This window comes from Colletotrichum scovillei, assembly GCF_011075155.1.
Source record: "Colletotrichum scovillei strain TJNH1 chromosome Unknown Contig00004, whole genome shotgun sequence".
NCBI lineage: Eukaryota > Fungi > Ascomycota > Sordariomycetes > Glomerellales > Glomerellaceae > Colletotrichum > Colletotrichum scovillei.
The window spans coordinates 742,054-768,981 of NW_023336262.1; the positions used below are offsets into that span (position 1 = coordinate 742,054).

General features: G+C 50.7%; 8 protein-coding genes across 8 annotated transcripts; 5 read left to right on the forward strand and 3 right to left on the reverse strand.

Annotated features, from left to right (window-relative positions):
* Window positions 1-748: 748 nt before the first annotated feature.
* Window positions 749-1,958, forward strand: HER10_EVM0010820 (polysaccharide lyase family 3; the record flags this gene model as incomplete). Its single annotated transcript, XM_035480268.1, has 6 exons — window positions 749-986; window positions 1,104-1,223; window positions 1,272-1,369; window positions 1,424-1,489; window positions 1,544-1,639; window positions 1,701-1,958. 6 exons carry the CDS (start codon window positions 749-751, stop codon window positions 1,956-1,958), a joined length of 876 nt encoding a protein of 291 aa, XP_035335325.1.
* Window positions 1,959-3,529: 1,571 nt separating this feature from the next.
* Window positions 3,530-4,550, forward strand: HER10_EVM0004508 (uncharacterized protein; the record flags this gene model as incomplete). The annotated part of the gene is made up of 2 exons (XM_035474150.1): window positions 3,530-3,770; window positions 3,838-4,550. 2 exons carry the CDS (start codon window positions 3,530-3,532, stop codon window positions 4,548-4,550), a joined length of 954 nt encoding a protein of 317 aa, XP_035334879.1.
* Window positions 4,551-4,639: 89 nt separating this feature from the next.
* HER10_EVM0012056 (multicopper oxidase) lies at window positions 4,640-6,774 on the reverse strand (the record flags this gene model as incomplete). Its single annotated transcript, XM_035481459.1, has 5 exons — window positions 4,640-4,841; window positions 4,898-5,123; window positions 5,180-5,756; window positions 5,849-6,343; window positions 6,436-6,774. The coding sequence occupies 5 exons, from the start codon at window positions 6,772-6,774 to the stop codon at window positions 4,640-4,642; spliced, it is 1,839 nt and encodes a 612-aa protein (XP_035335422.1).
* A 477-nt stretch (window positions 6,775-7,251) lies between these two features.
* Window positions 7,252-9,494, forward strand: HER10_EVM0003659 (plasma membrane iron permease). The gene is made up of 4 exons (XM_035473325.1): window positions 7,252-8,105; window positions 8,177-8,625; window positions 8,690-8,888; window positions 8,948-9,494. Exons 1-4 carry the CDS (start codon window positions 7,950-7,952, stop codon window positions 9,245-9,247), a joined length of 1,104 nt encoding a protein of 367 aa, XP_035334821.1. The 5' UTR covers window positions 7,252-7,949; the 3' UTR covers window positions 9,248-9,494.
* Window positions 9,495-13,128: 3,634 nt separating this feature from the next.
* Window positions 13,129-14,988, forward strand: HER10_EVM0004186 (uncharacterized protein; the record flags this gene model as incomplete). The annotated part of the gene is made up of 4 exons (XM_035473838.1): window positions 13,129-13,331; window positions 13,386-13,538; window positions 13,592-14,469; window positions 14,525-14,988. The coding sequence occupies 4 exons, from the start codon at window positions 13,129-13,131 to the stop codon at window positions 14,986-14,988; spliced, it is 1,698 nt and encodes a 565-aa protein (XP_035334857.1).
* Window positions 14,989-17,729: 2,741 nt separating this feature from the next.
* On the reverse strand, window positions 17,730-18,899 carry HER10_EVM0012876 (uncharacterized protein; the record flags this gene model as incomplete). Its single annotated transcript, XM_035482256.1, has 1 exon — window positions 17,730-18,899. One exon carries the CDS (start codon window positions 18,897-18,899, stop codon window positions 17,730-17,732), a length of 1,170 nt encoding a protein of 389 aa, XP_035335488.1.
* Window positions 18,900-22,740: 3,841 nt separating this feature from the next.
* HER10_EVM0009505 (uncharacterized protein) lies at window positions 22,741-23,220 on the forward strand (the record flags this gene model as incomplete). Its single annotated transcript, XM_035478991.1, has 4 exons — window positions 22,741-22,802; window positions 22,864-22,982; window positions 23,041-23,051; window positions 23,128-23,220. The coding sequence occupies 4 exons, from the start codon at window positions 22,741-22,743 to the stop codon at window positions 23,218-23,220; spliced, it is 285 nt and encodes a 94-aa protein (XP_035335237.1).
* A 241-nt stretch (window positions 23,221-23,461) lies between these two features.
* Window positions 23,462-25,126, reverse strand: HER10_EVM0007175 (glycosyl hydrolase family 43; the record flags this gene model as incomplete). Its single annotated transcript, XM_035476740.1, has 2 exons — window positions 23,462-24,523; window positions 24,575-25,126. The coding sequence occupies 2 exons, from the start codon at window positions 25,124-25,126 to the stop codon at window positions 23,462-23,464; spliced, it is 1,614 nt and encodes a 537-aa protein (XP_035335071.1).
* Between the last annotated feature and the right edge of the window lie 1,802 nt (window positions 25,127-26,928).

The window sequence follows — 26,928 nt, forward strand, 5'->3', positions numbered from 1 at the left end:
GATAGACAACTCTTGTGACTGGCACTGAGGCCCTGCTTATTGTCCAATAATCTCCGATGCAAATGAGCGATGTATTGATAGCAACAGCCAGATTCTCCAGGTTATCATCTCCGCCCCCGCACTCCCAACGACGTCAATCTTTCTTTCCCCGCAAGATTGTCAGCCTCGCCTGAAGGCATCCAGACTTCGACCCATGAAGCCAAGCTTTTCTTTTCCCGGGGTAAATCCCACATCTCTCGCTTCCCCAATAATAATGAGCGGGGTGCGGGTCCGGGGCCGCGCCGGCCGGCTGGGACATCAGGCTGGCGTTCACCAGACCGCTCAAGCGTGGGCATCTCAACAAACGCCAAGCTTTGCCAAGGGGCTTGTAAGCCCATCCTCGAGCAGTGATTCATGGGAATTTTGACCTTCAATCCTCCGTTGCATCTTTTCCTACATGTTCCCTTCCCCATGAGGTTTTTGACGATCTAGTAGGGTAGCACCAATGACGGGGTTGGATGTGAGCTCTTGGAGCTATGTCATCCGTCAACTACGCAGCTCGGAGAGCTCTGAGAGGTTTGGACTGAAAGCTCAAAGATGTGGAAAAATTAGGTATAAATGAAGCTCGAGGACCTGAAAAAGACTTGCGTTACATCGAATGGTGAATATTATTCTCTCAGGCTCTTGGTCGATCGCAGAAAGTCTGAGGCCTTTGACGCTTTCAACGCGACCTTATTTTTCACCGAGATAGTGGCATATAGCAGTCACCATGAAGGTCACCAGTGCCTCAGCTTTCTCTCTTCTGCTTGCTCTGGCTCAATCCGCTGCCATTGAGCGTCGCCAGCAAGGCGATGGCCCAGGCGGATCCGCAGATGCGACGCAAGGCGACCTTGGTGAACGGCCACCACCGCGGTTCCCCTTTCCCGTTACCAAGTTCCCGGTTCCGAATGAGACTGTAGTTCTCAAGGAAGCAATGTACATCCTTCCTGGGCAGGTCTTTGACGGAGGCATGAAGCGCTACGAGCGTGTTGAAGGCAGCTGCAATGAACAGGCTGGTATGTTTGACCCCGGTGTGATTTCTGCCATAATCAGAGAACCTATATTGACTCTGTCCACCATTGCAGAGGGCACGGATGCCGACGCGGTCTTCAATCTTCTGCCGGGTTCGACAATCCGCAACGTCATTATTGGCAAACACCAGGCTGAGGGTATCCATGCATTGGGCGACGCATGGGTCGAGAATGGTGGGACAGTGTTCTTACTTTAGAAGTGCCAAGCTGATTGTGTGACAGTGTGGTGGGAGGATGTTTGTGAGGATGCACTCACCTCGAAGGGCTTGAACACCCAACTTAGAGTGATTGGTGGCGGTGCTCGCAATGCCACTGACAAGGTTAACATTGCTCTCTGCACAATTTCCGCGAAAAAATAGCTGACCTTTCGGAAGATCTTCCAAGATAATTCTCTTGGCGGGAAGTACAACATCACCGGCTTCTATGCCGATGGTTTCGGAGTTTGTCAAGCCTCGCTCCATTTCATGAGACACCCTGCTGATTCTATGGCGCAGACTTTCTATCAATCCTGCGGTAACTGCTTGAACCAGTCAAAGCGAAATGCCACTATCCAGAATGTGATTGCACTTAATGGCAATAGAATGGGCATCGTAAGTAACCGATTATCATGCGTCGGTCGTTGACATGCGGCTAATCTCCTCTCATCAACAGATCAACCCCAACTACGGTGACGAGATCCGCATCAAGAACACTCAGCTGAAAGACTTGAAGGTGATGGTCGACAAAGAGATCGCAAACAACATGCAAACCGTTCCAATCACGGTTGGCACCGGCCCAGACCAGAAGTACGCCCTGTACAACGAGACGAGAGATGCTATCACCGAGTGGGAGGGAACTGTGGAGAACGCATACGAGCCCGAGGAGCCATACGAGTGGCTTGAGGCTTATTGGCCGGATGGATTCAACTGATTGCCTCAGTTGCAACATGGCTTCAGGCCAACTGTGATGTGTTGCTGGAGGCATGGCGCTGGTGGCCAATATCCTTACTAATCCTCCCAATAATTCGGTATACAATATCAATATGATGAGCTAATCAAGAACGATTCTTTTGTTATACTGTGGCGTGGTTATCGGCATTCCTCGATCCTCTGTGGAGGCCGAATCTCATGGCCGAGGCCCGGAAGCCCGACCGGCCCCGGCTCCGAGTGACCCACTGAATTCGGCGTCCACCTTGCCGGTACGGCCTCCGGGATATCGCAACATCGACGAATTCGGATGTCATGTGAAGCGGATGGAGAACAAGAGAATATGGAGCTGTCTCGATTGGTGCTCATCATTGCATCTTGTCATGCAAATATTGGTATTAGAACCTACTAAATCTGTCGGGGAGAAGGCCATTCACGCGCCTCTCACGCGTGCCGACTTCCGGCTCAAATCGGAATCCATGCATATTCTCCCCTGCAACCACGTTGCTGGTCTTTGTGACCCCCAGACTTCAAAACCCGATTGTTCCTTGCGGACACCGAGATCATTCCGGATGGGCTTTGAGTTGGCGCGTCAAACCCAAGCCCTGCTAGCCTCCCTTGCCCCCGGGACAACACGCCACTGTATCGCAATGTCTTACTCGGCCGCGAGCCTTCAAAGCAGCCCGCGTCAATGGCCGCATCGGTGCATGTCCCCGCGTCAGTCCCATGCAGGTCGCACTCGTTGGCCTCGCTTACCGTCAACGGCGAAGGAGACTGAGTAACGACGCATTTTGATTCTTACAGCTGTGCTGGCCGCGTGGAGCGAGACTGCAGCTGAGGAGTTCGAAGGCAAACGAATTTGCAATAAATCCCTGCTGAGTTGTAATTGTCGGAGGAGGCGCAGTATTCAACGGGTAGCTGCGTGCAGGAGCTGAGCGTGGCACCATGCAACACCAACAGAGTTGTTCGTTCGAAACCGTCAAACGGTTCGTCCCCTGGGAGGTGACAGGACTTCGTTCCCCACTAGTGAAAACGGCGTTTGGCATCATTGGCTACATTCCAGAGAAACCTCTGTTGGTCGGATAAAGGCCAAAAGTCTAGAGCTAAAACGCATTAAAGCTGGGAGGGCTCGTATTGACAGCAGCCGTGACAAGTCTCGGCTTCGGACGGACTCAGCTCCAAGGGGGGTTAGAAAGTTGATCATTTTCTTTTTTGGGGTGATGATGCACAAAGTGTTCGTCCACGGGACCGGATGCATCTCTTTGCACCAACACGCCTTGGCAATCTGCCCTGGCAAACAGTCCAACCAGCCAACCTAAGACATGGCCCACGCCGTCATAACTAGGAGCGCAAGGGATATAGCTACCAACGCTTTTCCACCTTTTCCCTCCCGCATTGTTCGTCACCGTCCCAGCCATTCCTTTTCTCCGTGGCGAGTGAGAACCGAATTGTTGCCCCTCACGAACTTCTCTCATCACGAAAAGAGGCATATTCGCGAAAGTCTACAGGTGGACTGCGACGACAACGAAGGAGATCTCTTGTTGACGGGGGAGGAATGTGGGACAGGAAAACATCATGAGCTCGTCAAATCCCTACATCAGCAATGGTACATGCTACCACGGGCCAGGGGATGAGGTGGGAGAATGGTTTCCATGTGGTAACGCAGACCTTGGGTACAAGACCTGCTGCCAGGGCGGCGACATGTGCTTGTCCAGCCACGCTTGCTACAATGGTCGGTTCGGAATCACATATCTCGCGGGCTGCAGCGACCCAGACTATCGAGACGCGAGTTGTCCCGATAAAGGAGCCATGAGTGGTAAGTCACAGTCGCCATGATGGGAGAGATGTATCGATGGGCATAAAACTAACTATTTGGTACCAAGATCAACCATGGGCAGGTCTAGTTTACTGCAACGGCACTTCAGAACAATGGGTGGCTTGCGAACAATCGGCGAAGCCTACGACTTTGACATCAGCAGACGCGTGCTGGTGCCCACAAACTTCCCGAACCGTCGCCTTCACCGATTCCTCGATCCTCCAAAACGTTGTACAGCTTCCGACCTCACTTGGAGGAAGCGTCATCTGGCAGCCCGGCTATGTCCCGATTCTTACACAACCCAATACAACCCCGACTCCAACTTCACCTGCCTCGACGACCGCTCAAGCTCAGCCTCCCACAACGACGGCATCGAGCACAACACCACAGCCGACTGCGACGCAAACCTCTTCATCAAACGATACGGCGGGTATGACGACAACTACCAAGGTTGGGCTCGGCGTTGGTATCACGGTAGGATGCTTGGTCCTCATGGCTGCTTTGATATACATATGGTACTCCAGAAGGAAATTGCGACAAACGGGGGCTGGAGAGATGGACAATGCGACTGAAAAGGGAAATGGGTATGAAGGCGGTATGGCCAAGCCATATGAAGCGAACTCGGCGCGGCCAGAGTCCGAAGCAACTGAGTTGGACGGCACCTCCCGGCCCTTCAAATTTGAACCGGCGGGCTTTGGATACAGGGGCAGTCCGAAGTTGGAACATGATAAAGGTTGGGCACAATCGCCGAAGACTCCAGTGGCAGAGTTGCCTGGATAAGGCTGGGATGGAAAGTGCTTGGATATACCAGAATAGATTAAATAGGATTGTTAAGAAATAGGTATCGTTTGGGTATCCACCGTGTCATTCTAGTTCTCGGTCGGTCCGGCAGGTCGCTTAGTCTCGCCCTCTGTGGCCGAGCCGGATGATTCTTGGACATTCAACATCGTAGCGGCGGGGTTGTTGGTCTCTGAGACGTGGTTCGCCATGCCGTACCAGCAAACAACACAGATGCCCAGAACGCCTGAGATAATACTGAAAACAAATGCGACAATTCCCTTGGTCGTGAACCTGAGCTCTTGTTAGATGTATATCCAGGCCGTGAGGAGCTTGATACTTGTACTTACCCAGCTGGGAGCGGGTCGGGAGGCGCATTCTGCCCGCTGAGGTCCAGAAGATCCTTAGTGTTGCCGGCAGCATTACCTGCAACGGGCACGTTTCCAGCTGCACAAACATCGAGATGGTTTTGCGGCAGAGTGAGGGACTTTTGGATCTCCAGCAGTGCCTCCACAAAGGTTGCCAGCAACCCAGAGGTAACATGCCACTCAATATGGCAATGGAACAGCCAGATGCCTGGAAAAGAGAGCATCAGTATAAGTGCTGGCCTTCTCAGAGCTATTGATTCTTACCTGGGTTGTCTGCCTTGAAGCGGAGGACGATGTTTCCATCAGGCCAGAGGACAAGAGTGTCGCGGCGCATAGGCACAGCGGGGAAATCACTCTCGGTCATGTTTGAGTCAGCAAAAGTACCGCTCTCCTCTTCGCCACGGTAGAGAGATTGGAAGTGATGCCCGTGAAGATGGAACGGGTGGCGACCGGAATCCAGGTTGTTGACCACGATTTGAACGATCTGGTCCTTCTCCAGAACAAAACTGTGGGTGTATTCGCCGTAGACTTCAGCATTTTCCGCATCAGCACCGGTCGTAAGTGCAGTATATAATGACGGAACCACTGGTGCCTTGTAACTAATGTTGTTGAAGAACGCATAGTTGGCACCATCGCCCAAGTTGTCCATAATGACGTTGAGCTCAACGGTCTGGTCTGGCTCTCCGAAACGCGCCAATTCGTCGTGTGGTACCAGCGTCATGTCGTCAAAAGGATTGAGCTCATCGATCAATGTCGGTTCCGGAAGTGAGTTGCTCTCATTGTACACCAACCAACTTGTGACATTCCAGTTCAGATCATCGGGCAAAGTGTCGAACAATGTCTACAGATGACGAAGTCAATGTTAGCATTTGAGATGGTTTCTTTCACAGATAGACTCATGTGTATGCATTCTCATAGAGGACTTAAGCTTACCGTGTCCATGCTACCGACGATGGCAAAGTTCTCGGCCGTGGAGTTCTTGGTTGTAAGCAGGAAGCTGCAGCGCTGGGCAACGGACAGGTAGATCATCTCAGCAGTCGCTTGTTGTGTGTAAACACCATCAACTTCGATGATAGACATGTTATGCCCCTCAAACCAGAGGTATTGTCCGGCAAAAGCACCAATATTGATGACGCGCATCAAGTAGGTCTTGCCAGGCTGGATTGAGATCGTGAGATTCTGCGTCTCATTCATCAACGCGGCCTTTGGCACAGGCTCCGCACCGGTGGGGTTCGTCTTGCTCATGAACGGCGGAATGAGGTTCTGCATCTGCTCATGGTACCAATCCGAAAGCGTCAAAACGATCTCTTCGTCGTAATCCCCTGCATAAGGATTGTCCGGATCATGGATGATGAGACTGCCGCGGAGCCCGTCTGGGTACTGGGACATGGTGTGCGAGTGATACCAGTATGTGCCCGGCTGGGTGATCTGGACCACCGTGAAGATTGGCATTAGTAAACACGCCGTTGCTAGAGTTCGTAGTCATGCGAACTCTAACGTTATAAGGTGGGAACACTCACGGTGAAGTTGTAGAGGAACGATGAGCCCGGCGGGATGGGGCATTGCGACACCTGGGCCGGACCATCCATGTGCGTGGTGCCGTTCATGAACAACCCGTGAAAGTGCAGCGAAGTGGACTGGTTGCCCAAGTCGTTGTGCACGTTGATCACAATGTTGTCGCCAATGTTGGCCTCAATCTGGGGAATGGGCCATTTTCCATTGATACCAATGACGGGGCGGTCGAAAGCACCGTCAGGGTTGGCAGTGACCCAGCCGACAGTGAAGTCGTAGTTGACTGTTGCTGCGGCAGCAAGCCGCGACGCCAGGCACGCGAGCGCGAGAGACAGAGTCTTGACCATGGCGACCTCAGTTCACTCTATGTTTCAGTGAAGATGGTTGATGGCGTGTCTTTCGCAGGCTGTCTCGAATGACAGAAGTAGCCGCGATGGGGATTGGCGAGGAGTGCGGTGACCTGGCTATCCTTCGATGAGAGGAAGACGAGAACTTATCTCTGGCTCTTCGACAGAAAACGAGGTGGGTGGTACCCTACTGTAAGGAAAAGAAGGCAAGATAGGAGGAGCAACCGTTGCCGCCGATATCAGACTTCGATCCTCTCAAGTTGAACGGGTTGGGGTATCGGGCGACATATCGGAGTCATCTGATTTTCTTCCCCCCCGGAGGCTGGCCGACTCTAAACGAACAGGGTCTCTCAGAGGCAACGTTTCCGGGACGCCACTTTCCATGGAAGTAAAACCAAATCCATGTCGGTACAAAAATCACTCAATTATCTTATCCATCTGATCAGCAAGCACCGGGGTTAGACTAGTAGGGCAGAAATGCTTAGCACCGGGAGACCCTTCGGGGCCTCTTCCACCCGTCGCCCCCCACCACCACACGACCGGCCTGCGTTTGTGGAGACATCTTCGGTTCGAGCTTGCATTTAGATCCATCTTGTAGCGGTACGGTCGAGATACATTCAACGACATGGCTACCAGGATTGTGTTTGACCGCCGCTGTGTTGGATGTGGAAGCAATTTTAACAGCGTAGTACGAGTGTTACGACTCACGTTGAGCGCCAATGATCATCGCAAGTGTTTGGAGGAGAAAATACCTGATAGGACTAGCCGAGAAGCACCCGCCCTTCTCGGTCTGTTTCCTGCCCAGCTCGGACCTGGTAATCCAATCTAATCGATCCATCAACCACCCCTGAGGTGATGGGAGGAGAATCAGCACACCTTCAAGATCCGCAGAGTTTTACGATATCGACCTCCCATGTATTGGTGGGTTCATCTGGATTCTTTGCCCTCCGATGGCTGCCGCGTCGACATACCTTACCTAGACCCCTCCGATTCCGAGCTCGGTTTGGAGAAGCACCAGACTCGATCCGATAGGCACGACTACTCCCCTTCGATCAGCAAGCCAGATTGATAAAGTCTTTCATCGCCTCATCGATCCCGGCTAAGAGACCTCCCACCTTCGCTCTGAACTAGAGTTCATCCAATAGGTTCACACTGATACCATCATCACGAGCAAGATGGCCGTCAACGTGTTTTCCGTCCCCGTCTTCCTCGTCGTTTTCCGCGAGTCCTTGGAGACTGGCATCATTGTCTCTGTTCTCCTCGCTTTCTTGAAGCAGACCCTTGGAGGTCCCGGACGCGATGTCACTGTCTACAAAGCTCTTCGTAAACAGGTAAAGTCTTGGCCCAGCTTTTTTCCTTTTGCAAACTTTGTCGCATTATGCTAACTCGTCACACGACGCAGGTCTGGATGGGAACCGCCCTCGGCCTCACCCTCTGCATCATAGTCGCGGCCGCCATCATCGGAGTCTTCTACGGAGTCGGTCGAGACAGCTGGCAAGCGCACGAATATTACTACGAAGGCTCGTTTGCGCTTTTCGCCTCCATCATCATCACACTCATGGGAGTTGCTCTCCTTCGAGTCGGCAAGCTGCAAGACAAATGGCGCGCCAAACTTGCCAAGGCCATGGAGCCCCAAGCAAAGACAACGACCTCGACGTTTGGCTCTCGATTCAAGCGGAACCAGGAGAAATACGTCATGTTCTTCCTGCCGCTCATCACCATTTTGCGAGAGGGGATTGAGATGATCGTTTTCATCTTCGGCGTCACTTTCGCAGCACCTGCTACTGCTGTACCCCTCCCGGTCGTTGTTGGTTTGATCGTTGGCGTTTTCGCGAGCTACCTCCTCTACAAGTAAGAAATGTTATCACATCAGAACTGTCGGCCAGGCCAAATGGCTCTAACGCGAAATCTTTAGGAGTGGATCTACTTCCAAGATTCAAATCTTCCTCGTCGCCTCTACCTGCTTGCTCTACATCGTCGCCGCTGGTCTGTTTTCCCGCGCCGTGTGGTTCTTCGAAGCACAGGAATGGAACACAGCCGTCGGTGGTGATGCGGCTGAGGTTGGCGCAGGCCCTGGATCCTACGATATCGACAGAAGCGTTTGGCACGTTAACGTAAGTACCCAAACTCGCGCTGGATTGGGACATGTGATCGCGAGACTGACTTCTTGCAGTGCTGTAGCCCTCAATTGAACGGTGGCGGTGGCTGGGGTCTCCTGAATGCCATTTTCGGCTGGAACAACTCTGCCACCTACGGATCTGTCATCTCGTACAACGTCTACTGGATCTTTGTCATTTGCTGGCTTGTGCTTCTGAGATTCCACGAAGTCAATGGTCACTGGCCCCTCATGAAGCCAAAGGCTGCTGGCAAGGTCGAGTCCACTGAGGAAATGCCAGGAACATCTACGCCTACTGAACACTCTGTCAACGAACCCAAGAAGGATATGTCAACCACCACAAGCGCTCTCAAATGATTAGGCACGATGAAGGGCTCGGAGTTGACTCGGTTTGGAGATCTTGGTGCTGCCGGATCTCATTCATGGAGGGGACGAGGATTTTGGTAGAGGGGCACACACATTATCAAGATTTCGATCCCGGTCCCAACACTGTGGAGTTTCTGGCTCAATTACCTGGTAATTCGAATAAATATCTGAATAGTCATCATCCTTGCCTCTTTCACTAGCCTCAAACCTTCAACGACTTTCAGTCCAAGTCTACAGCAATAAACCTCGTGGGGAACCTACTCCGATGTTAGGCAATATTTGTTTACCCATTCTTCATCCTTTCCTTGGCCGTGTTGATGATTTGATCCCTAGCAATTTGCTTGGAGCATGTCCTACAATGCTCTTCGTGGATCAGCTAAGCATTTGGACCCCGCTCCATATTGCCCCATGAACACGCGAGCAATTGTACGGGGCCATGGTATGAAATGTTTTCTCATCGCCTGAATCGGTGAGGAATACAGCCACACCTGCATGAGGCATAGGTTTAGATCTACTAGCCTCTATCTAGACCCAACGGCCCACCATCCTTCGGATAGTAGCGTTCTACGACATAGGAAGACTACAGCGTTTGACTGGGCGGATCCGCTAAGGGGAGCTGCAGAAATGCAGAAAAAGTAACTTCAGGGGGGTATTTACCCAACCTCCACTAGCATCAGAAGACTTTTTGAGGCCGAAGCGATATGGTTCCACGGGCACGCAGAGACATTGCTTCATATCAAACGCGCCTGGGTGGCGCGGGCTTCCTCCCGGGTGGGACTTTGACCAGAACGTGGCGTAGGCTGTAGCTGTGATCCCTCGGCCTTCCGAGGTGTCAACTCGGCGATAGATACCAGGCCTCTTCGACTTAGCAAGCCACGCTCAACTCAGACCACTGGCATTTTCTTGGGGTTTCATTACCTGTTCTGGAAACCATGACAAAGATACTTAGTAGACTATGTGCGAATAGGTCGGCGACAATATGGGCGATCAGTGTCCACAGTCGGGCACCTGGTCACTATCTTCCTGACATCTCCCCGCAAGCCAAGGCGGATGGTTTGCCGGGACTATGCGGCAGCCAGCCTTTTTGCTTCCATCACAGGTCTTCCCAAGAACTTGGTAACCAGAGTTCCCTGTAGAGTCCGTCTTTTTCATTACACCCCCACGATTGTCAGCAAATCCATCTATACTGGTATTGGCTTGGGCAAACTCCACCGAAATCGCACTTCTAACCCCCTGATCCTTACCGACTTTCACTGGGAGTCGGGAGTCATGCGAGGGTCCTTGCAAGAACCCGTGTCATCTCAAAAGAGACATCGATTCGAGGTCGAACCATTATAGTCACAACTTGGGAAAAGCGCCCACGGCTACTACGTTGTAAGTCCCCACGGTTTCATTTATTTTTGCCTACTCCCCATACTTGCTTCTTGAGGTATTCTGGGGCGAACGACATGCCTTGTAACATCGAATATCCGCGTGTGCCCGGGTTACGCCGTGTGGCCTCAGTTGAATTACACCGCACTGCTTCCCAGGTGGATTACACTTGAAAAGCCACTTACATTAGGTGGCAGGATTGCTGGGACGCGTGGTCATGTCAGCCATTAGCATGGCGAATGCTGCGTCCGGTCCGTTAACTCCATGAACGAGCACACTTTGCCTCGAGGTATCCACGAAGCCGCAGGCCTTATGTTTCTAGAACTCCGTCCTTCACCAATACTATTATCAACTTCACAATAAGGAAGTAGGCATCGAAAGATTCCCCTGTACACGTGTGCTCGATCTCTCTTGTAATTGGTTCAACAGGAGGATTTAGTCGGCTTCTGAACGATCTTCTCGTGGGCCATTGTTTAGAAATCCAGAATAATGGCCCAATTTTGTCCCACTGTGTAGCCGTTTGTGTGTAATCGTTGTATTCAGGTACGCGGAATAGCCTACTTGCGTGTTGTAAAAAAGTGGTCCAGAGAAGGTTACCCGAGGCTCTCTATCTCATGCATCCAAAATGGATTCCGCCCGGTTTCAACGAGACGCTGTGAGGTCGTGGCGGACTATACCAACACCGTCGCTTGAGAAAGTGAGATATGAGCCTTTGTGACCCAAGAATAGTTAGAACATGTTGAATTCTTACAAGCGACTTTTACACATGGCGGGGACCTTGCCACTCTATTCCAAAATCTAAAGTTATTGCAACCGCCAATGTGAGGTAATGTCAGACATGATTAAGAAATATGGTTGCGACTAACAGACAGGGCTCGGTCGTACGAGCTCAAAACTGCTCGGAGTTGCGATCTCGGAGTTATGATCAAAAAAGCTTGTCAAGTGGTGCCCCCCAAAAAGCCAAGTCGGACAGACCCGAAGCACCGGTTGGGGCTGAAGCCGGGACGGTTTTCTGATTAGCAGGACTAAAACATGGGCTGAAAAGTTTTATTCCCGATCCCACTTTGGCACGGCTGTTGAATGCTTTGTCGATTGGTTGAGTCGAATGGGTATCCGTAGCGTCTGTCCACAAGTTCGTGTCTGTCCACCCCCCCAGATGCCTTTCTCAGACGTAGTTTCGAGTATCCACGTGGAGCGGAGAGCTGTACCCGCTTTTTAGAACTATGACAAGCAACTTCCTGATTCATTCCTTCGCTTAGCGATGATTCGTTCCTTTCTACGGTAAGCGTTTCCGCGCCCGGAGTCCTGATACGCAACCGACACGACTCTAAACAACCGTCGTCCACCAGCCATCGTTCACTACGGAGACGGATTCGCGTCGGCTCTTGTCTAACAGGAATACATGATATAGTTTAATTCCTTCACATGGCGTCTACAATATTCCATGGTTTGGGAAAACTAGGATAGGAAACAAGGTTAGGTACTTTGGGCATCGTTTGTCGTGACAACCTGCCGAAATTAGCCTTTGGACCCTGCGATTAGTGTCCTCTGACGTACGAGGTCCCAAGCGGCGCCCAACAGACTTTTTACTAGTCTGTTTTATCCGTCACAATTCCTCCGATGAACCCGGCAAAAGTCAGGATCGTGTTATCCTCAAGGGCGGAATTAGTATGATCTAATGAGTCCACAAGGCGAGATATCATTCCGTGGTCCAGTCGACCAAGGTAAGAATCTTATCGAATCCACTCAAGCCGCTGGAACCTTGGGAATTGTTGGGGGCGTACGTGAAGGAAGTCTTCAAGTGGGTATCAGATGCAATAGAATTCGTAAGCGTAGAGTCCTCGAACCTACCAACCTTACACATGACAACTTGTTGGACATCTTCGTGGGTCCTGACAGTCTTTTGAATACCCACTGGCACCTACCCGAAGCATTCAAATCTCCTTTCTCGCGTCAAAAAATCAATAAGTCACACAAGTCACTGGCAAGTAGATCGACATCGAAAGCGAGTCATTTCTTTCCAAGATACGATCCAGGCCAGAACCTAACCCACCGGCGTGTGTAGCTCTAGCGCGAAAGATTATCTAGACATCTGATTAGATCCAATCAGGATCATCGTGAAGCTAATGATTGACTTTTCCATGTCACATTCAGCCGTCCGATGTTCGCAGTCTCGCAAGCGATGCGGTATTTTTGGTGGGAACATGATACGAAATGAGGTTCTCGACCAAGGAAGTTGTCCGTGATTGAAATCAGTGCATCTGATAGTGGAACACGGGATGAACGTCCCGCACTTTGGACATTTTGCCGGAGCTAGATTGATACGTAGGCAAAGATTTATTTTCTTAGTTTCTTTACCGAGATCTGATATAAGTGTATGAGGAGACTCGCCAAATCCCCTTAAGGTACGGCAGTTTGATCTGAGAGAGAGTCTGCCACTTTTGCTTATACCAATATCGCTGTTGTCTGGACGCTTTGTCCAGCACTCAACGTTGGCAAACATGATCGAATCCCGTGCAGCCAAGCAACCGAAGCCGCCCAACGCACGACAGCTCTTGAATGAGTGGAATGTCAAGGTATATGCGGGAGTAGTCGCAGGTGTAATTGCGGCTCTTATTATCTACCATTGGGCGCAATGGATCAAACGCAGAACATCAAGGTCGCCAAGAACTGGCTCGTCATCGCCCCTTGCCAAGGCTTCTAGGTAGGACTATCGTCAGAAATGACTTGGCGCTCGATCAGCCCTAACAACCGGCAGAAAAATACGAAGCCTACTGGTTCGCAAGGCGCCGGGGTTTCCAACAGGAGGCCATGCCTTGCTGACTATTGCTTTCGTTGGTATCAATATTGTCATGTCTTTTCATCATGTCGACAAGGCAAAGATGAGCAATTTTGCTGCAAGATTTGGATGGTCAGAATTCAAGGGATCCTCTGTCACCTTCTTGAGTGCTGACACTTATACAGGATGTCGACGGCGAACATGACGCTATGCGTCTTCTTCGGTCTGAAAAACACCCCCCTCGGTGTCTTGACCGGACACTCTTATGAAAGGCTCAACTTCTTCCATCGTTTGGCCGGGTACGCGGCCGTACTTCAGATGCTCCTTCACGCCATCTTCTACATGGTATACTACGGAATGCAGGACCGGTGGAGCACCCTGCTCGAAGTGCAAAATTGGGAGGGTATTGGCGCAGGCTTTGCCATGCTCCTCCTGCTCATGGGCTTGGCAAGAAATCTTGGCTACGAATGGTTCTACGTGAGCCACCTGGTGGGATTCCTGCTGGCCGTTATTTTCACTGGGCTTCACAGGCCCTACTGGATATGGAAGATCCCTGTGGCAATGGTTTTCATCGCCGCAATTTGGGGACTTGACCGTCTGATTCGGGGGTCGAGAATGCTGTACAACCTTGTCAACAACAGCGCTACCATTCACCGGTTGCCAGACAATGGTGTTCGTCTGGTCATCAAGAAGCCTCTGTCGGGTGCCACTCCCGGCTCGCACTGCTTCGTTTGGATTCCCGGTGTTCGCCCATTCCAAACACACCCCTTTACCATCGTATCCAATACCCCTCACGGGGGGCTGGAGCTGGTCCTCAGCTCCTATGATGGTTTCACCAAGGCTTTGCATGATCTAGCTAATACCGAGGCTGGTACAACTGTGTGGGCTTCTGTTGACGGACCCTATGGAGCGTTCCCTAACCCGAAGAACTACGACAAGGTGGTCTTGATTGCCGGAGGCAGCGGGGCGACGTTTACCTTCGGCCTGGCAACCAGCCTCCTACAGCACTTGGAATCTGAATCGCACAAACGCGTTGACTTCATCTGGGCTGTCAGAAAGAGGGGTTTGTCTAGTCCGATCAACGACACGTGTGGAGTGAACGCTGACGTGTGTGACAGAAAATCTGGAATGGTTCACGGATCACCTTCAGTCACTGAGCCAACACGGCGCAGGGGTGAACGTGTTACTGCACGTTACCCGAGAGGGCTCCACGGCCTCCTTGAGCGAGTCGTCCGAAAATGTCTCATCGCCCACTTCCCTAAAGTCACCGAACGAGAAGGTTGACGCTCTTTTACCAGAGTCTGGCATGGAGCAGAACAAGGAAGCTGTCCCTTCGACTGCGGCAGTACCACAGGGGGATAGATCGTTGGGTCTTGAGGGGCTGTGCGATATCAAGTTCGACAAGTTGCGGGCTGGGGAGGCCATCACTCAAACGCTGCAGTCAGCTGCGCCTGGTCAACGGGTGTTGATTGCGGCTTGCGGCCCGCAGTCACTGACCGAGATTGTCCAGAACGCAGCTGCACACTGTATCGCCACTGGGGACATAAGCATCGAGGTACACTGCGAGAACTTTGGATGGTAATCTTAGAGGTTCGATTATACATGTCGAGATCGTGATTTGAAAGAAAGCCATGGACTTTCATGACAACGGATGGCTTTTATGGCTGGTCAAGAAACCAGCATGACAGGAGTATCCATCGCAGCGACTTCAGTATAATACAAAACGTTTCACTAATCACTCATAGAGGTGACCACTAAATCCATGAAACTTTCGCCTGTAAGCCTCATTCTCAATCCCAGTGAGATTCACATTCTTTCGGAACTGCACGATGTAAAGATCCGGGCATGGGATTGAAAACGGTATAAGTCAAACCCCCCACTTCCTGGCACCCCCCTGTTTCTGGCACCCACAAAAACGATGGGATCACAACCCAACCTCCTCATTACTATTAACTATTGATCCTCAACCACACCCACTACAATACAACTGCCAGCCTCACTAGGGCATTCAGAGTCGCTGGATTCAGCCGTAATAACCTCCTTTTCACCCGCTTCGATTTGAGCCCGATGGATATCCCTGATGTTCGCAAACTTCGTGTTGGGATCGATCTGAACAGTCTTCCTCTTCCTAACTGCAGCGTTGGTAACTTGGCCCTCAGGTGAGCCAGCTGCTGCTGGGCAGCTGCCAGTTGCCAGGCCTGCTCTGTGAAGCCTTTTTTCACCTTCCTGAACAGCAGCCGTTGAGTGCTGGTATCATTGTCGAGTTGGGTGTATAAGTGCAGTTGACCGCTGAGCTCTGCCAGCTTCCTGGGTGTCGACCAGACCACTGCAGAGGAAGCAGAATCCCATGGCTCAACAGGGGTAGTTTGTTGACCATTATGGCATCGCTTTTTGCCCCGACTGGTTGGTTTGGGTGTGGTGGGCAGCAGAAGGCTCAGGTAATACCATAGGGTTCATCAGGGCTTAACCATCGCTACAGGGTGTAGACCAGTCCACTTCCAACCACTTCTGATGTTCGAGACTGATAGACCAGCAAGTCGAGCCTTCTGGTAACAGTCCAGGAAGTTCCTTTTACCTATAATGGTAGAGTCGTTCCATTGAGACAAGTAACCGAGCTCCTTCCGATAGGCTGACTTAACAGGGCTGAAGACAGACTGGTCAAGTGGCTGGAGGACATGAGAGGTGTGGTGGTAAGAACAGTAAATGGATATTGTTAATATAGCAATTCCACATGAAGTCTGTCGTCGTATGACTCCCATGCCCATCCACAATCAACAGTCGAGCCTCGCCCTCAGCCTCGGGCATAGTCTGTGGGATAAACACCTTCTCTAACCATTCAATGGCAGTTAAGTCTGTAGTCCAGCCATTATCTGTTGCTGTAAACTCCCACCCATCGTATGGAACCAGATGTAATGGAAACCACTGTTGTTGGACCGTCTTCCCTTGAAAATGATAAGAGGACGAAGTGCTACCCAAGGCTGAGATACACTCAATGATAGAGACCCATGCCCTCGACCCAGGTTGTTTCTTGCGAACAGACGTCGTCTCAGCCATGCCCAGCACTAACCCATTAGCTCCCTGACCCTCGAGGATGCCAGTCTCATCCATATTATATCTGTTGGCTGGTTTGATGTCCTTGATCTCAGGGATAGCAAGGAACTTAAACCAGTTCCTAATGACCTCAGTAGATGCCCCATTAACGCGTCTAGAATCGATGGAACGACTTCTCTGAACCTTAATGATAGGGTTCCTTCTCACGAAGGCATAGATCCAGCCTTTTCCTAATGGTTTGGTATCCCCAGCAGCAGCCAGAACTCGCTCTGCGAATTCCTTCACCTGTTGGTGCGTTGGTGCGAGGCCCAGCGAAGCCTGAATGCGAACCCATTGTGCCAGCTCTCCTGGTCAGGAGACAGCCTCTGCCAGTCAGCAAAAGCCACTTTCCTAGTCTGACCACCTTGGAGACGTAGTTGGAGGGTTGATCGTGGTATCCCATACTCCAATGAGGCTCTCTTTTGACTCTTGCCGTTTGAGATGTCCTCGAGAGCCTGACGAAGCTGATCTTCGGTATATTGAGGCATTAGATATAGAAGAAGGTATGTGCAAAAAATGAGCCCATTTGGACTCGAATTGAAAATGTTGTGATAAAAGGAGGTTGGGGGTGGGCATTGCGTTGTGGTGGATTTTCGCGTTTTTGTGGGTGCCAGAAACAGGGGGGTGCCGGGAAGTGGGGGGTTTGACTTACCATCTTCCGGCATGGAGCACGTGGGCAGTCTGGCCAGCTTTGGAAACCTTATGAGATTATTGATGACCTCTAGGCTCTAACGTAGCAAAGAAACGGTTTCCTATGAATTCATGGCTAGTCGATACCCTAGCATGGGTCTAAATTTAGCTGGTGTGAGCGGAGAGCTCGGTCGTTGTGGCAGGATTGACAATCCAGACATGACAAGTGCCCCCTCGCTCGGTCTCCGGGCATCTAGGAGCTAAATCCGAGCCCCTTGACGGCTTCGAGATCCCACATTCAAACGATCAACTAGTACGAATACTCTTTAGGTCGAACATCTCAACAAATCAGCACCTGCCTGGGCAGATTCCTCGAAAGAGACCTTGAATTGTGACGTGTAACATGGTAGATTCAAGCTATCAACGCTATGATTGACTCCCCAAGCAGGTACTCGCTTTTGGTCCCCTGACCATGAAATGAGAAGCCATCTCTACTGTACATCAATGCGTGCTAGTCTGCGCCATTACTTGTAATACAAATGCGATGATTGGTGGGTTCGGCTGAATTCTTTTGGCCCGAATGTACTAAACGGGGAATGTCTTTCAGCATACAGAATCTTGCCGAAGCTTTGTCGAACTGTGGCGATATCCTTGTTTGCCCACACCCGCCCAGAACGCGGAATCTTCGCTTCGAGGGGCCCAAGCCCAGCCTGCCCCTCCACTAATAGGTAGATGATAGAAGCGGAACGCAACGTAAGATGAGGTAGCGCCGATAGCGAAAGCGAACAAGATGTCGAAGCCATGGTGTTGGAAGTCGTACCATCTGGAAGCGCAGATGAAGATGCACAACGCAAACGGAACAAGGGTGAGGACCACTAGATAGACGGGTGGAGCTGCTGCTTGTCTTCGAAACGGTATAATCTGCTCAGGGAGCCTGCCCGCCTGGCCTTCTCCCGCCAAGCTCCCCCCATCGATGCGCGAAGGGAAGGCAGAGTGATGCGTAGCTCCCAGGTGTACCCCCTGAGGTGCCCACGGGGCGGCTACCCCAAGTTTGCTCGCCAAGAAGAGCATGAGATAGATGAGTCCTGAAGCTGCAACGGATGAGTGTCCGGAAGGAAAGCTGCGAAACCCCTCATCAATAACACTCTTGTCAGGGTTGGTGCAGATGTCGGCCGATACGAGCTGTCCCATTGCGACGGTGGTGGTGTTTGATATGCCACCAACAATGTACCGGGCCAGATTGTCGAGATCGGGCTGGCAGCGGGCCAATGCATTCGGTCGAGGTTTCCCGAGTAGGTTCTTTGTTGTGCTCACGATGAACCAGGTCATCACCACCGAGAGGATGAGTCCCAGCCATCCTGCGTGCACCTCCCAAATCTTCCTACTCCAGACAAGGGATCTTGGAGTATCTCTGGGAACTGTTCCCCCGGGTACGAACAGTATGACTACTCCGAAGATCACCACTATTGGTAATGCGACGCTCAGGAGCAGTAGATTCGTCACAGAAACGGTATCGCTGTGGAGCGGAAAGCTGATATCTGGGTTTTCCAGGTTGAAAGGCCGTTTTTGTGGCGACAGATTGCCAAGCAGCAGGCCTGCCACGGCAAATGCGATGAGTAAAACCCAATCGATGGCATAGGATAGAATCAAGATGAAATTCCCCATTGTCTGGTGTTTGCGATGTGTACCGCTGGGATCCGAAATCGATGAATAAGGTCGACGGGGTTCGAAGGGACCACGATTCTGGAGGTCCTCGAGGGGAATATCGAGCATTCTGTTGTCCAAGCCGAATCGTAATGAGCTGAATGTTGTTCAAATTCATCATATTGAAAGCGGAATTGAACATCTATATATATATGTGCAGCCCAGAATGGCTGCGTTCAAATGTGACTTAGACCTCGATGCAGGGACAGCGCCTCTTCCATAGACTCGCCCGGTTGAGTCGCCGTCTCATTCCCCGCCACATGACAGGCACACTCTACTCCAACCTCACATACGCGTAGCTTAGCAAGCCAAAATACGGCCTAATACTAGACCGCACCCAGTGAGGCTGTGTTTTGCTCTGGACAAGGTCTTAATTTTGTATCAGTTGGGGAAAGGGGCTACAAGAGCGGCACAGATCGTCGGGGCCTAAAAATGGCCAGTGACCCCCTCCGTACTGGACGGACCTCTCATCTCCCCGACAGCGAGAGTTTTGACTTGACTACCGATACTTTATTTGTCTTTCAAATTTGGTCCAGAAACCTGTACCGCCAACTTCTCCTATACTTTTACTCCCTTCAACAACAACTACCAGACACTTCCTGGAATCCAAGCTTGCTTTGAATGATACCCACATAACCAATGCTAATCGGCTGACGCGTTCCACAAGCCACTCGCCATTGGGGATCCCAAGTTGTAGATGCCTGGATGTGTAACTCCTGCCTTGATCGGTGGATATCATCCCGTGAACATTGAAGATTCACGTTGCCTCAGATGTCCCTGGAGTCATATCAACGACTGCAGAGGCTTCGCACAGAATACTCAAGAATCCAGCCCTTTTGCAGCGCCAACGCGTTTCTTATGTCGACAGACGATCTGCATAAAACGGTGGCGGTTACACCTGGCGCGTACGGTATTAGAAGCGAGGCAGCGTATCACAGCCCCTGAAATAAGGTAGATGATGACTCGGTATGTAAGAAAGTTGCTATCCTGCCACTCTAGGCTCAAGTCTCACAGGGTGGGCAGCGATGGGCTGGCGGGTGGCGCTTTCTCCTCGTATCGAACGCTGCGATGAATGATGCTTCTTTGAAGTGCCTCACAGTCTCAGGGGTTCACTCTGTCCCAGCTTTCTTTCCGGCACGGGGCTTGGATGGAGCTGGAGGAATACTATATCCGTCGAAATTCAGCTTTCAGGAAGATCGAAAGCCAACTATCAAAACCTCTGCCTTCATCACCGTGCAGGGGCCTGGTCAAGTTCTGGTAACGTCTTGAAGAGTTACTGTGTACATGTATCACTTTCGGAAACTTGTCAGCAAGCAACCTATCGTGGTCTAGGTTCCCGTCAACGGTTCCAATGGAAAAGATAGCTAGAACAGGGAGTGTGGAAATATCTAGCTCGATATTGCGGGTGGCTGTCCGGGGCGTGTGGGCACAATGCGTTAAGAAGGGCAGCACGTGGTCAGAGAACCAACCACCTCTTGGCAGGGCAGTCCCGATACCAAATCTTTCTAACTGCTGCAAGTCCTCAGATCATCCTGTCTTTTGAAACTACTTGGGATGTCAAAGCAAAATCTAGATACTTGCTGCTACTTTGCCAAAATCATGATTCTTCGAAAAACAAGCCTACATCCATTCTTCCTTACAGGTAGCCAGGACGGTGAGTCCATCTCCTTTTGTCGCCATCCTCGACGTCCTCAGACATCCACATGGTCCCAAGTAGAGATTAATTGTGCTGGAATCTCAGATGTCACTAAGGTATCTTTCCAATTGCACTGTTGATAGCGATCTATTGCATGTCGCCATCTAAGGCTCTTTGGCTAACTCACACCAGTGTGGTAGCAGATCAAACAGACACCATCCATACCTTCGCTGCGCGACCGCTCGTTTCTATTTGCAAGTCTGCCTTTGATCGCAATTATTGGAACAGTCCACCGAGCCGATTGTCGAACATCGAATAGGGAATATTCAAGTATCCTATAACACCCATCACGTCAAAACAAAGCATCGTCAGCCATGGCACCATCATACGATCCTTTTTCCTTTCCCGTTCCAAAGTATGCTTCAGCCAAGTTCGGTCACGGGTCTTTTGCGAATACAGGCGATTGATGCTATGAAGGAGAAGTAAAGGACTATACCGTTGCTGAGATAGCTGGATCGAAGCTGCTGGATGGCATTCTTCGCGAAGAGCGGCAACAGAACTTCGGGTTAATAGTGGAACATCATCGTATTCGCGCATCATACCCTTGGAAGAAAGAAATATCTCAGGAGACTCGACAAAATCTTGTGGACCTTGAATGAATTTGAGAAGCTATTACAGCTTGGCCTAGGCTATCCATTCAAGCACGGTTGGCTCCATGGAGCATAATGGCCGACTTCATGCTCCAAACACAATTGCCGAGGGCAAGGGAACTTTCAATACTCCGCTGACCAAGTGGCAGATAGCTATGAATCCGACGATTCCGACTATTATTTCCCAGAGAGAATGATGGCATGGCACAATATCAACCAACCTTTTGCTTTCCTTGTTTACTGGAAATTGTTTCCTGGTTTCCTTCCTTCCTTCTTTCTTCATCATTGAAACTTCAATGATCCCAATGACATCCAGCCGCGGCTCACTGAATGTCTTCCTCCTAGATAATGCTGCAGACCTTCAGTATTATGACGTAGTCGACTCGACGGTTCTAGTATTCTTCTCTTTTCTGTTTCATGTCAATTGAGCACCCATTGTGGAAGGTCGTTTGCTAGATCTGGCTGCGAATCTTTATCGAGTGCCTAGAGGGCTGGTCACAGTGTGATTCATTCGATTTGAAAGTAAATCAGAAACTAGATGTCCTGGGCCTTATCCCTTGGATTCAGCTCGCTAGGTCGAGTAAAAATACGTTCAACACAGCCTTGCCGATGACAAGTGCGTAATTCACAAACACACTCTCATCGCTAACAAAATGGGTATCTCTCCAGAAGATTGCGTAGTATCAATCATTTGATTTCGTTGTTGAAGTTGTGCGAACTATCCCTTCCGTCTTGTTATTAAGAAGTAGCTAATTTCCTTGATTCACGTCCCCTGGCGGAGACCTATGTCAGTCAGGATTATATCGGCTTCTATTCTTGGTCAATTGGCATGGTTCTCTGTGTAAGTAACGCAGCTATCCACTCTGGACGGTTCTGCTAAGGGCAAGCTTGCATTGACTTTCAGTCCTGCGATCTGTAATGGCAAGAAGCAAACAGATGGCGCTTAGGCTAGTAACCGACTACTAAGAATGTAGAACACTCACAGTCTAAAGACTGGACTTTTTTCGGGGCTGCGCTTGCTTTCAAACATATCTATTTTAGGTACGCCGGAATGGAGCTTGGGAATCATTGCGCTGACAACTCGCCCTACTATGTCTTTCACAGCTCCTTTCGAAAGCCTTCTCCAAATCGTGCGGCTCCTTCACCAGCTATGCCGCCAGGCGCCTGAAGAACACTCATCGAGCCTCAATAGACAAGTCATCTTCGGTAAAAGCTTTTCGAGAGTTTGATAGCCGGAGTGAAAGGTTAGACAGCCTCATCTCGGCACGATCCTCAGCAGCATGACTCGAGGTCTCTGGTCCAAGCCTCTCTGGTGGAGATCACTTGCCTTGCATCCTATCACATGAGCTTGCGAGACCGATGCAAATCAGGATGGTCCAGTGTCTTGCCTCTAAGTTGAAGTCTATTGCAATGGTTCGTCCAAAACATCACTATCTCCAAGCTAGATCGTCAAGAACCGCGCAGCTTGGCATATCTGAGCGCTTACTTAGATATAGTAAAACTTCAGAGACAAATAGATTTGATCATAGCGCCGCAGTCATTGAAGACAGATGTGTCCCATCGAAAGATGGGATATAAGTACGTCTCCCACATCCGGCCGCTTGAATAGTGACATATGGTTTTCATGACAAAACCCGTCGAGTCACCCCACGCGTCAAAGATGTTAACCTATATTGTCTTCCTTGCGTAAGAACGCCGCATCTGAAAATGACCGTGCCAAAGAATACATGTACTGACGCACACCAAGGACCCTCGCGGCGGGTACCCTCGCCCAGCAGGAGATCAGCTGCTTCTGCCGCGAACAAGCATCCAAGAAAGTCCGCGTTGACTGGACAACATCTGCATGCCACGACCAAGGCTATATGAGTAAGTCATTTCTCTGAGTATCATGATAGTGAAAAAAGACTGCTAACACTAGCCACAGGAGGCGATGCCGTAAGCTGACGATCCAACATCCCCGCCGCAATCCCAGGTCTGCCCTTCGCTAATTGTGCTTTCTTTCTTCACACAGTGCATCATCGTATCTGACCCCGTACGAAACAATGATTTCCAAAACGATTGCCTTGAGATCGATGGCTTGCAAACTGCAGAGTGCGGACCCTGAGTCGACTTTCCTTAAGGACGAGCCATCCCAGAAGAACGTGTCGAGACGGCCGGAACAATGTACATAAAGCACTTTAGGAAGATGTTCAGACAAGCAGCGACCAGAAAGGAATGATCCAAAGCAAGATTTCAGATTTATGTCGATAAACATACTAGGTAGCCGGAACAGTGCACCGCAAAATCCGCAGTATCATTCGGACTCGTTTCTTCGTCACAAGGATTTCTATTCAAGAAGTGTTGAACTAATTTACAGAATCAAGAGTGAACTCCTTTACCACGACTGAACCCCCAAGAGACTTTGTAGCATAGTTAAACACTGCGAAACGGAACGCTAGGAAGAACTGCCACCTGTTGTGGAGCGGGTAGTCCGGTCCAAGCTGGGTGAAGTTCTCTCCGTCGAGGCTGTACAGCAGCTGGCTCGGGTTATCTGCCTCAACCCCAAAGGTCGGGTGGACGTCTGCGACTATGCGAAGGTAGATGTCAACGGAACCATCGGCAACCCCCGACAGGTCGACTTCAGACTCAGTGGCTGTGGCTACGATCGTGCCATTGGAGGTAGTCTGCCAGCCAGAGCTCTCGGACAAGATAACGTCATGAACCGCGACGAGCTTCAGAGTGCTGCCCTCCTTGCGGAAACCTATGTAAGCTGACTCGTCGCGGAAGATTGAGACGCCTGATACGTCGCCATCAGCCATATTGCCGAGATTCAGTCGGAACGTGCCGCTGCTCTTTGGCCCTTGAATTCTGTGGGCAAGAGTATTTCTCGCTCTGTACAAATCGTCTGTGATAGTTGCCGTGTGCAATGTGAGACCATCAGGGCCGAGCTCCCAGGCAGAGTTGTCCGGGTTGTGGTTGAAAGCCCATTCGGCTGAGAGAACAGGGCTATCGAAGTTGTCCGTATACGCTCCAGCTGCCTTCACCTTCTTCTCTGTCTCAATAGGCATCGGATACGTCTTGCCCCAGCCTCCGGCCTCATCCGTAACAATTTGAGGCCAGCCTTCTTCGTCCCATGCAAGCGGCGCCAGAACCGGGATGCGACCACTCGGATATGCGTCTAAGAATGACATATACCACCAGTCACCATCAGGGGTATCCACAATGCCGCCCTGATGAGGTGTTCCGGAGTTCGGAATGGGGGATGCCATCCTGTCGAGAACCGTACGATTGGTGTACGGACCCCACGGGTTATCTGCTTTCAACACATGCTGACCATCCGCGGGCTTGGTCAACCAGATATAGTAGCTGGAACCAATGTGATAGAATCTTGCTCCTTCCAGATATCGTACTGGGTCGACCCACACAACCTAGAAAGATAAGTTAGAGATGCGCCTGTATGTTCCAGATTCGGAACTTACCTCGTTCCTGACCGGCTGCAGCCCATCGGGTGAGAGTTGAGCGACGCTGATGTTGTATCTTCCGTACGCGACATACATAGTATCATCGTCATCAACAAGGACACCCAAGTCGTAGAAGCATTCGTCGATGGGCGGTTGAGCAGTCCAGGGCCCTGCTGGATCACTTGCGGTGAAGATCCAGGTCTTCATTCCGCCAGACTGAATACACCCGTACCAGTAGAAGAGGCCATTGCTTTCCCGGTATTTCAAGGAAGAAGCCCAAATTCCGCCTACATAGGCACTGGTACTTCCATTCAGGTAATACTCTTCTCCAAAGATGAGCTCAGGTACCGAGTGTCCCACATACTCCCAGTCGACAAGGTTGTAACTCTTGAGCACAGGTGCTCCCGGAGAGTAGTGCATTGTCGAAGCCGTGTAGTAATATGTGTCGTTGACCCGAATGACCTCCAGATCGGCAAGATCCTGCCACAGGACCGGATTCGTGAACGTGGTATCCTGGGCTAGGGCCACAGAGGCCACTAGCACCAAGGCTGAAAGGAGGGAGAACATCATGTTGGTGGCTGATCTAGATCATAACGAATCGGCATCAAAGTCTCAGAAACACGAATAGTCATGATAAGCTTATTATTATAGTGCCTGAACCTAGTTAATTCTGACTTCTGTCATGGCCGAATATTGACTCTCTTCCCACTCGTTGACACGGGTCAACATGAACCATTACACAACGCCGAGGAACGACCACTTGCGCACAAATAAAACGATTGCGTGAGGTGTGATCCCGGATCAGATCTTTCCTGCAATTGGTGCGCAACATCTGAGTTGGGGTTGATCTGGGGCGGCTAAAGGCGGAGGCTGGGGATGCAACTGATGAGATGAGGGGAACGGACGGAGATTCTCCAGCATCATGCGGGGAAGCGGGCCACGATCGTCGACGTTCATACACATTGATCGGTGAAATGACTCTTTAGCCACGCTTCCGAGGATGCCAGAAGATGAACGTAATGGCACTTGTGCAGTAGATTCTGGAGCTGTATAGGGGCTTCACTGTCCATCACAATTGAAGCCCATTCGTCCTCGTGCCATCAGGCTTTATTGCTTAACTTACGCGAGATCAAACTACCTTGCATAAACCTCGGAGTCATTAACTGGATGGGTATGATCTCTGGGGCTGTATGAGATGGCGAATCCTACGAGAAGTAAGACAGAGCAGGCGATGATATCTAGAGCGCATTCAAGGTGCTATGAGAAGGGGGTCGTCGGGAGGGTCCTTAAGCGGGATCAGCTGTGTACTTGACCGCTTCAGTAAGGACGAATAATCCGTCATCGACATGGTTCCATCAACTTCCGGGCACCAAATAATGTGACCTGCCCTCAATCTTCTCACCTTACTTACATAATGACCCTCGTCATTAAATGAGGTAACAATCTCTGACCGATATCGCCTTCATCAATGCTAAGCGCGCGGCTGCCTCCAAGTTTGCGAGTCATTGTCGGAAAAGGGGCGAAAATTCGATTGTGCTTCCAGGGGCCAAGTCATGCCTTGTTGTCCTACAACAGCCTCGAAAATGAAAAAAAAAAACAGCATGATCCAAGGACTCATCATCACATCCACTCTCAATTTGATGGTACAGCATAGTGAACAGAGCAGTAGCTTACGCCTGCAAAAAGCTGCCCGTAGCTAGCATGGATCTAAGTCAGGGTGGAGATACTCTGAGCATGAGGATGTCATTATTAATTGACGACTTTCATGTGTTCAATACAGCTTTCCTCCTCTCATGGCAAGCTTCAAAAAGCACATCAGTCCAGTTGCTGGGTGGGCACTGCACTGCTTTATCAAAACTGTATTCTAGTACTTGTGAGTCACAGAGAATTCCTTTCCTTCGATAACGAAGTTAGACTTTCATCTGTCCCGACTGACGAGTTACACGTGAGAGTTTACAGAGGGGGCTGCAGGTGGCTTGGCCACAAACGTTCTTTCCAGCGATGTGATAGTCGTTTTCTAGAAGGGGAGTTCTCAGAAATAATTTGATCCGCGCGGCTTAGATGTAGATGCCACGTCGGATATGATCCGACAAAGAGACGCAATTCCCCAAATCGCCTCCGCTAGGAAAGCAACCCTCCCCAAGGCTTCTAGGCGAATCCATTCAAGTCAGCGAATCCTCGGCGAGTACGGCGGTGCCGGTTGAACAAAGGCGACCCGCCATTGGACTCAAAGCTTGACAGCATCTCAACTCCAGAGAAACTTTCAAAAATAGACCGCCGAGCTTGACGCGGCATACGATCATGAGGGTATTCGTGCCAAGACTGTAGGACTGACAGCAACATGCCAGCGAGATCGATGGATTGCAATATGA

Coding starts and splice junctions, on each gene's coding strand:
- HER10_EVM0003659 (XM_035473325.1), top strand. CDS start 7,950: ATGGCCGTCAACGTGTTTTCCGTCCCCGTCTTCCTCGTCGTTTTCCGC. Junction 8,106..8,176: donor ACAAAGCTCTTCGTAAACAG/GTAAAGTCTTGG, acceptor CACACGACGCAG/GTCTGGATGGGAACCGCCCT. Junction 8,626..8,689: donor GCGAGCTACCTCCTCTACAA/GTAAGAAATGTT, acceptor CGAAATCTTTAG/GAGTGGATCTACTTCCAAGA.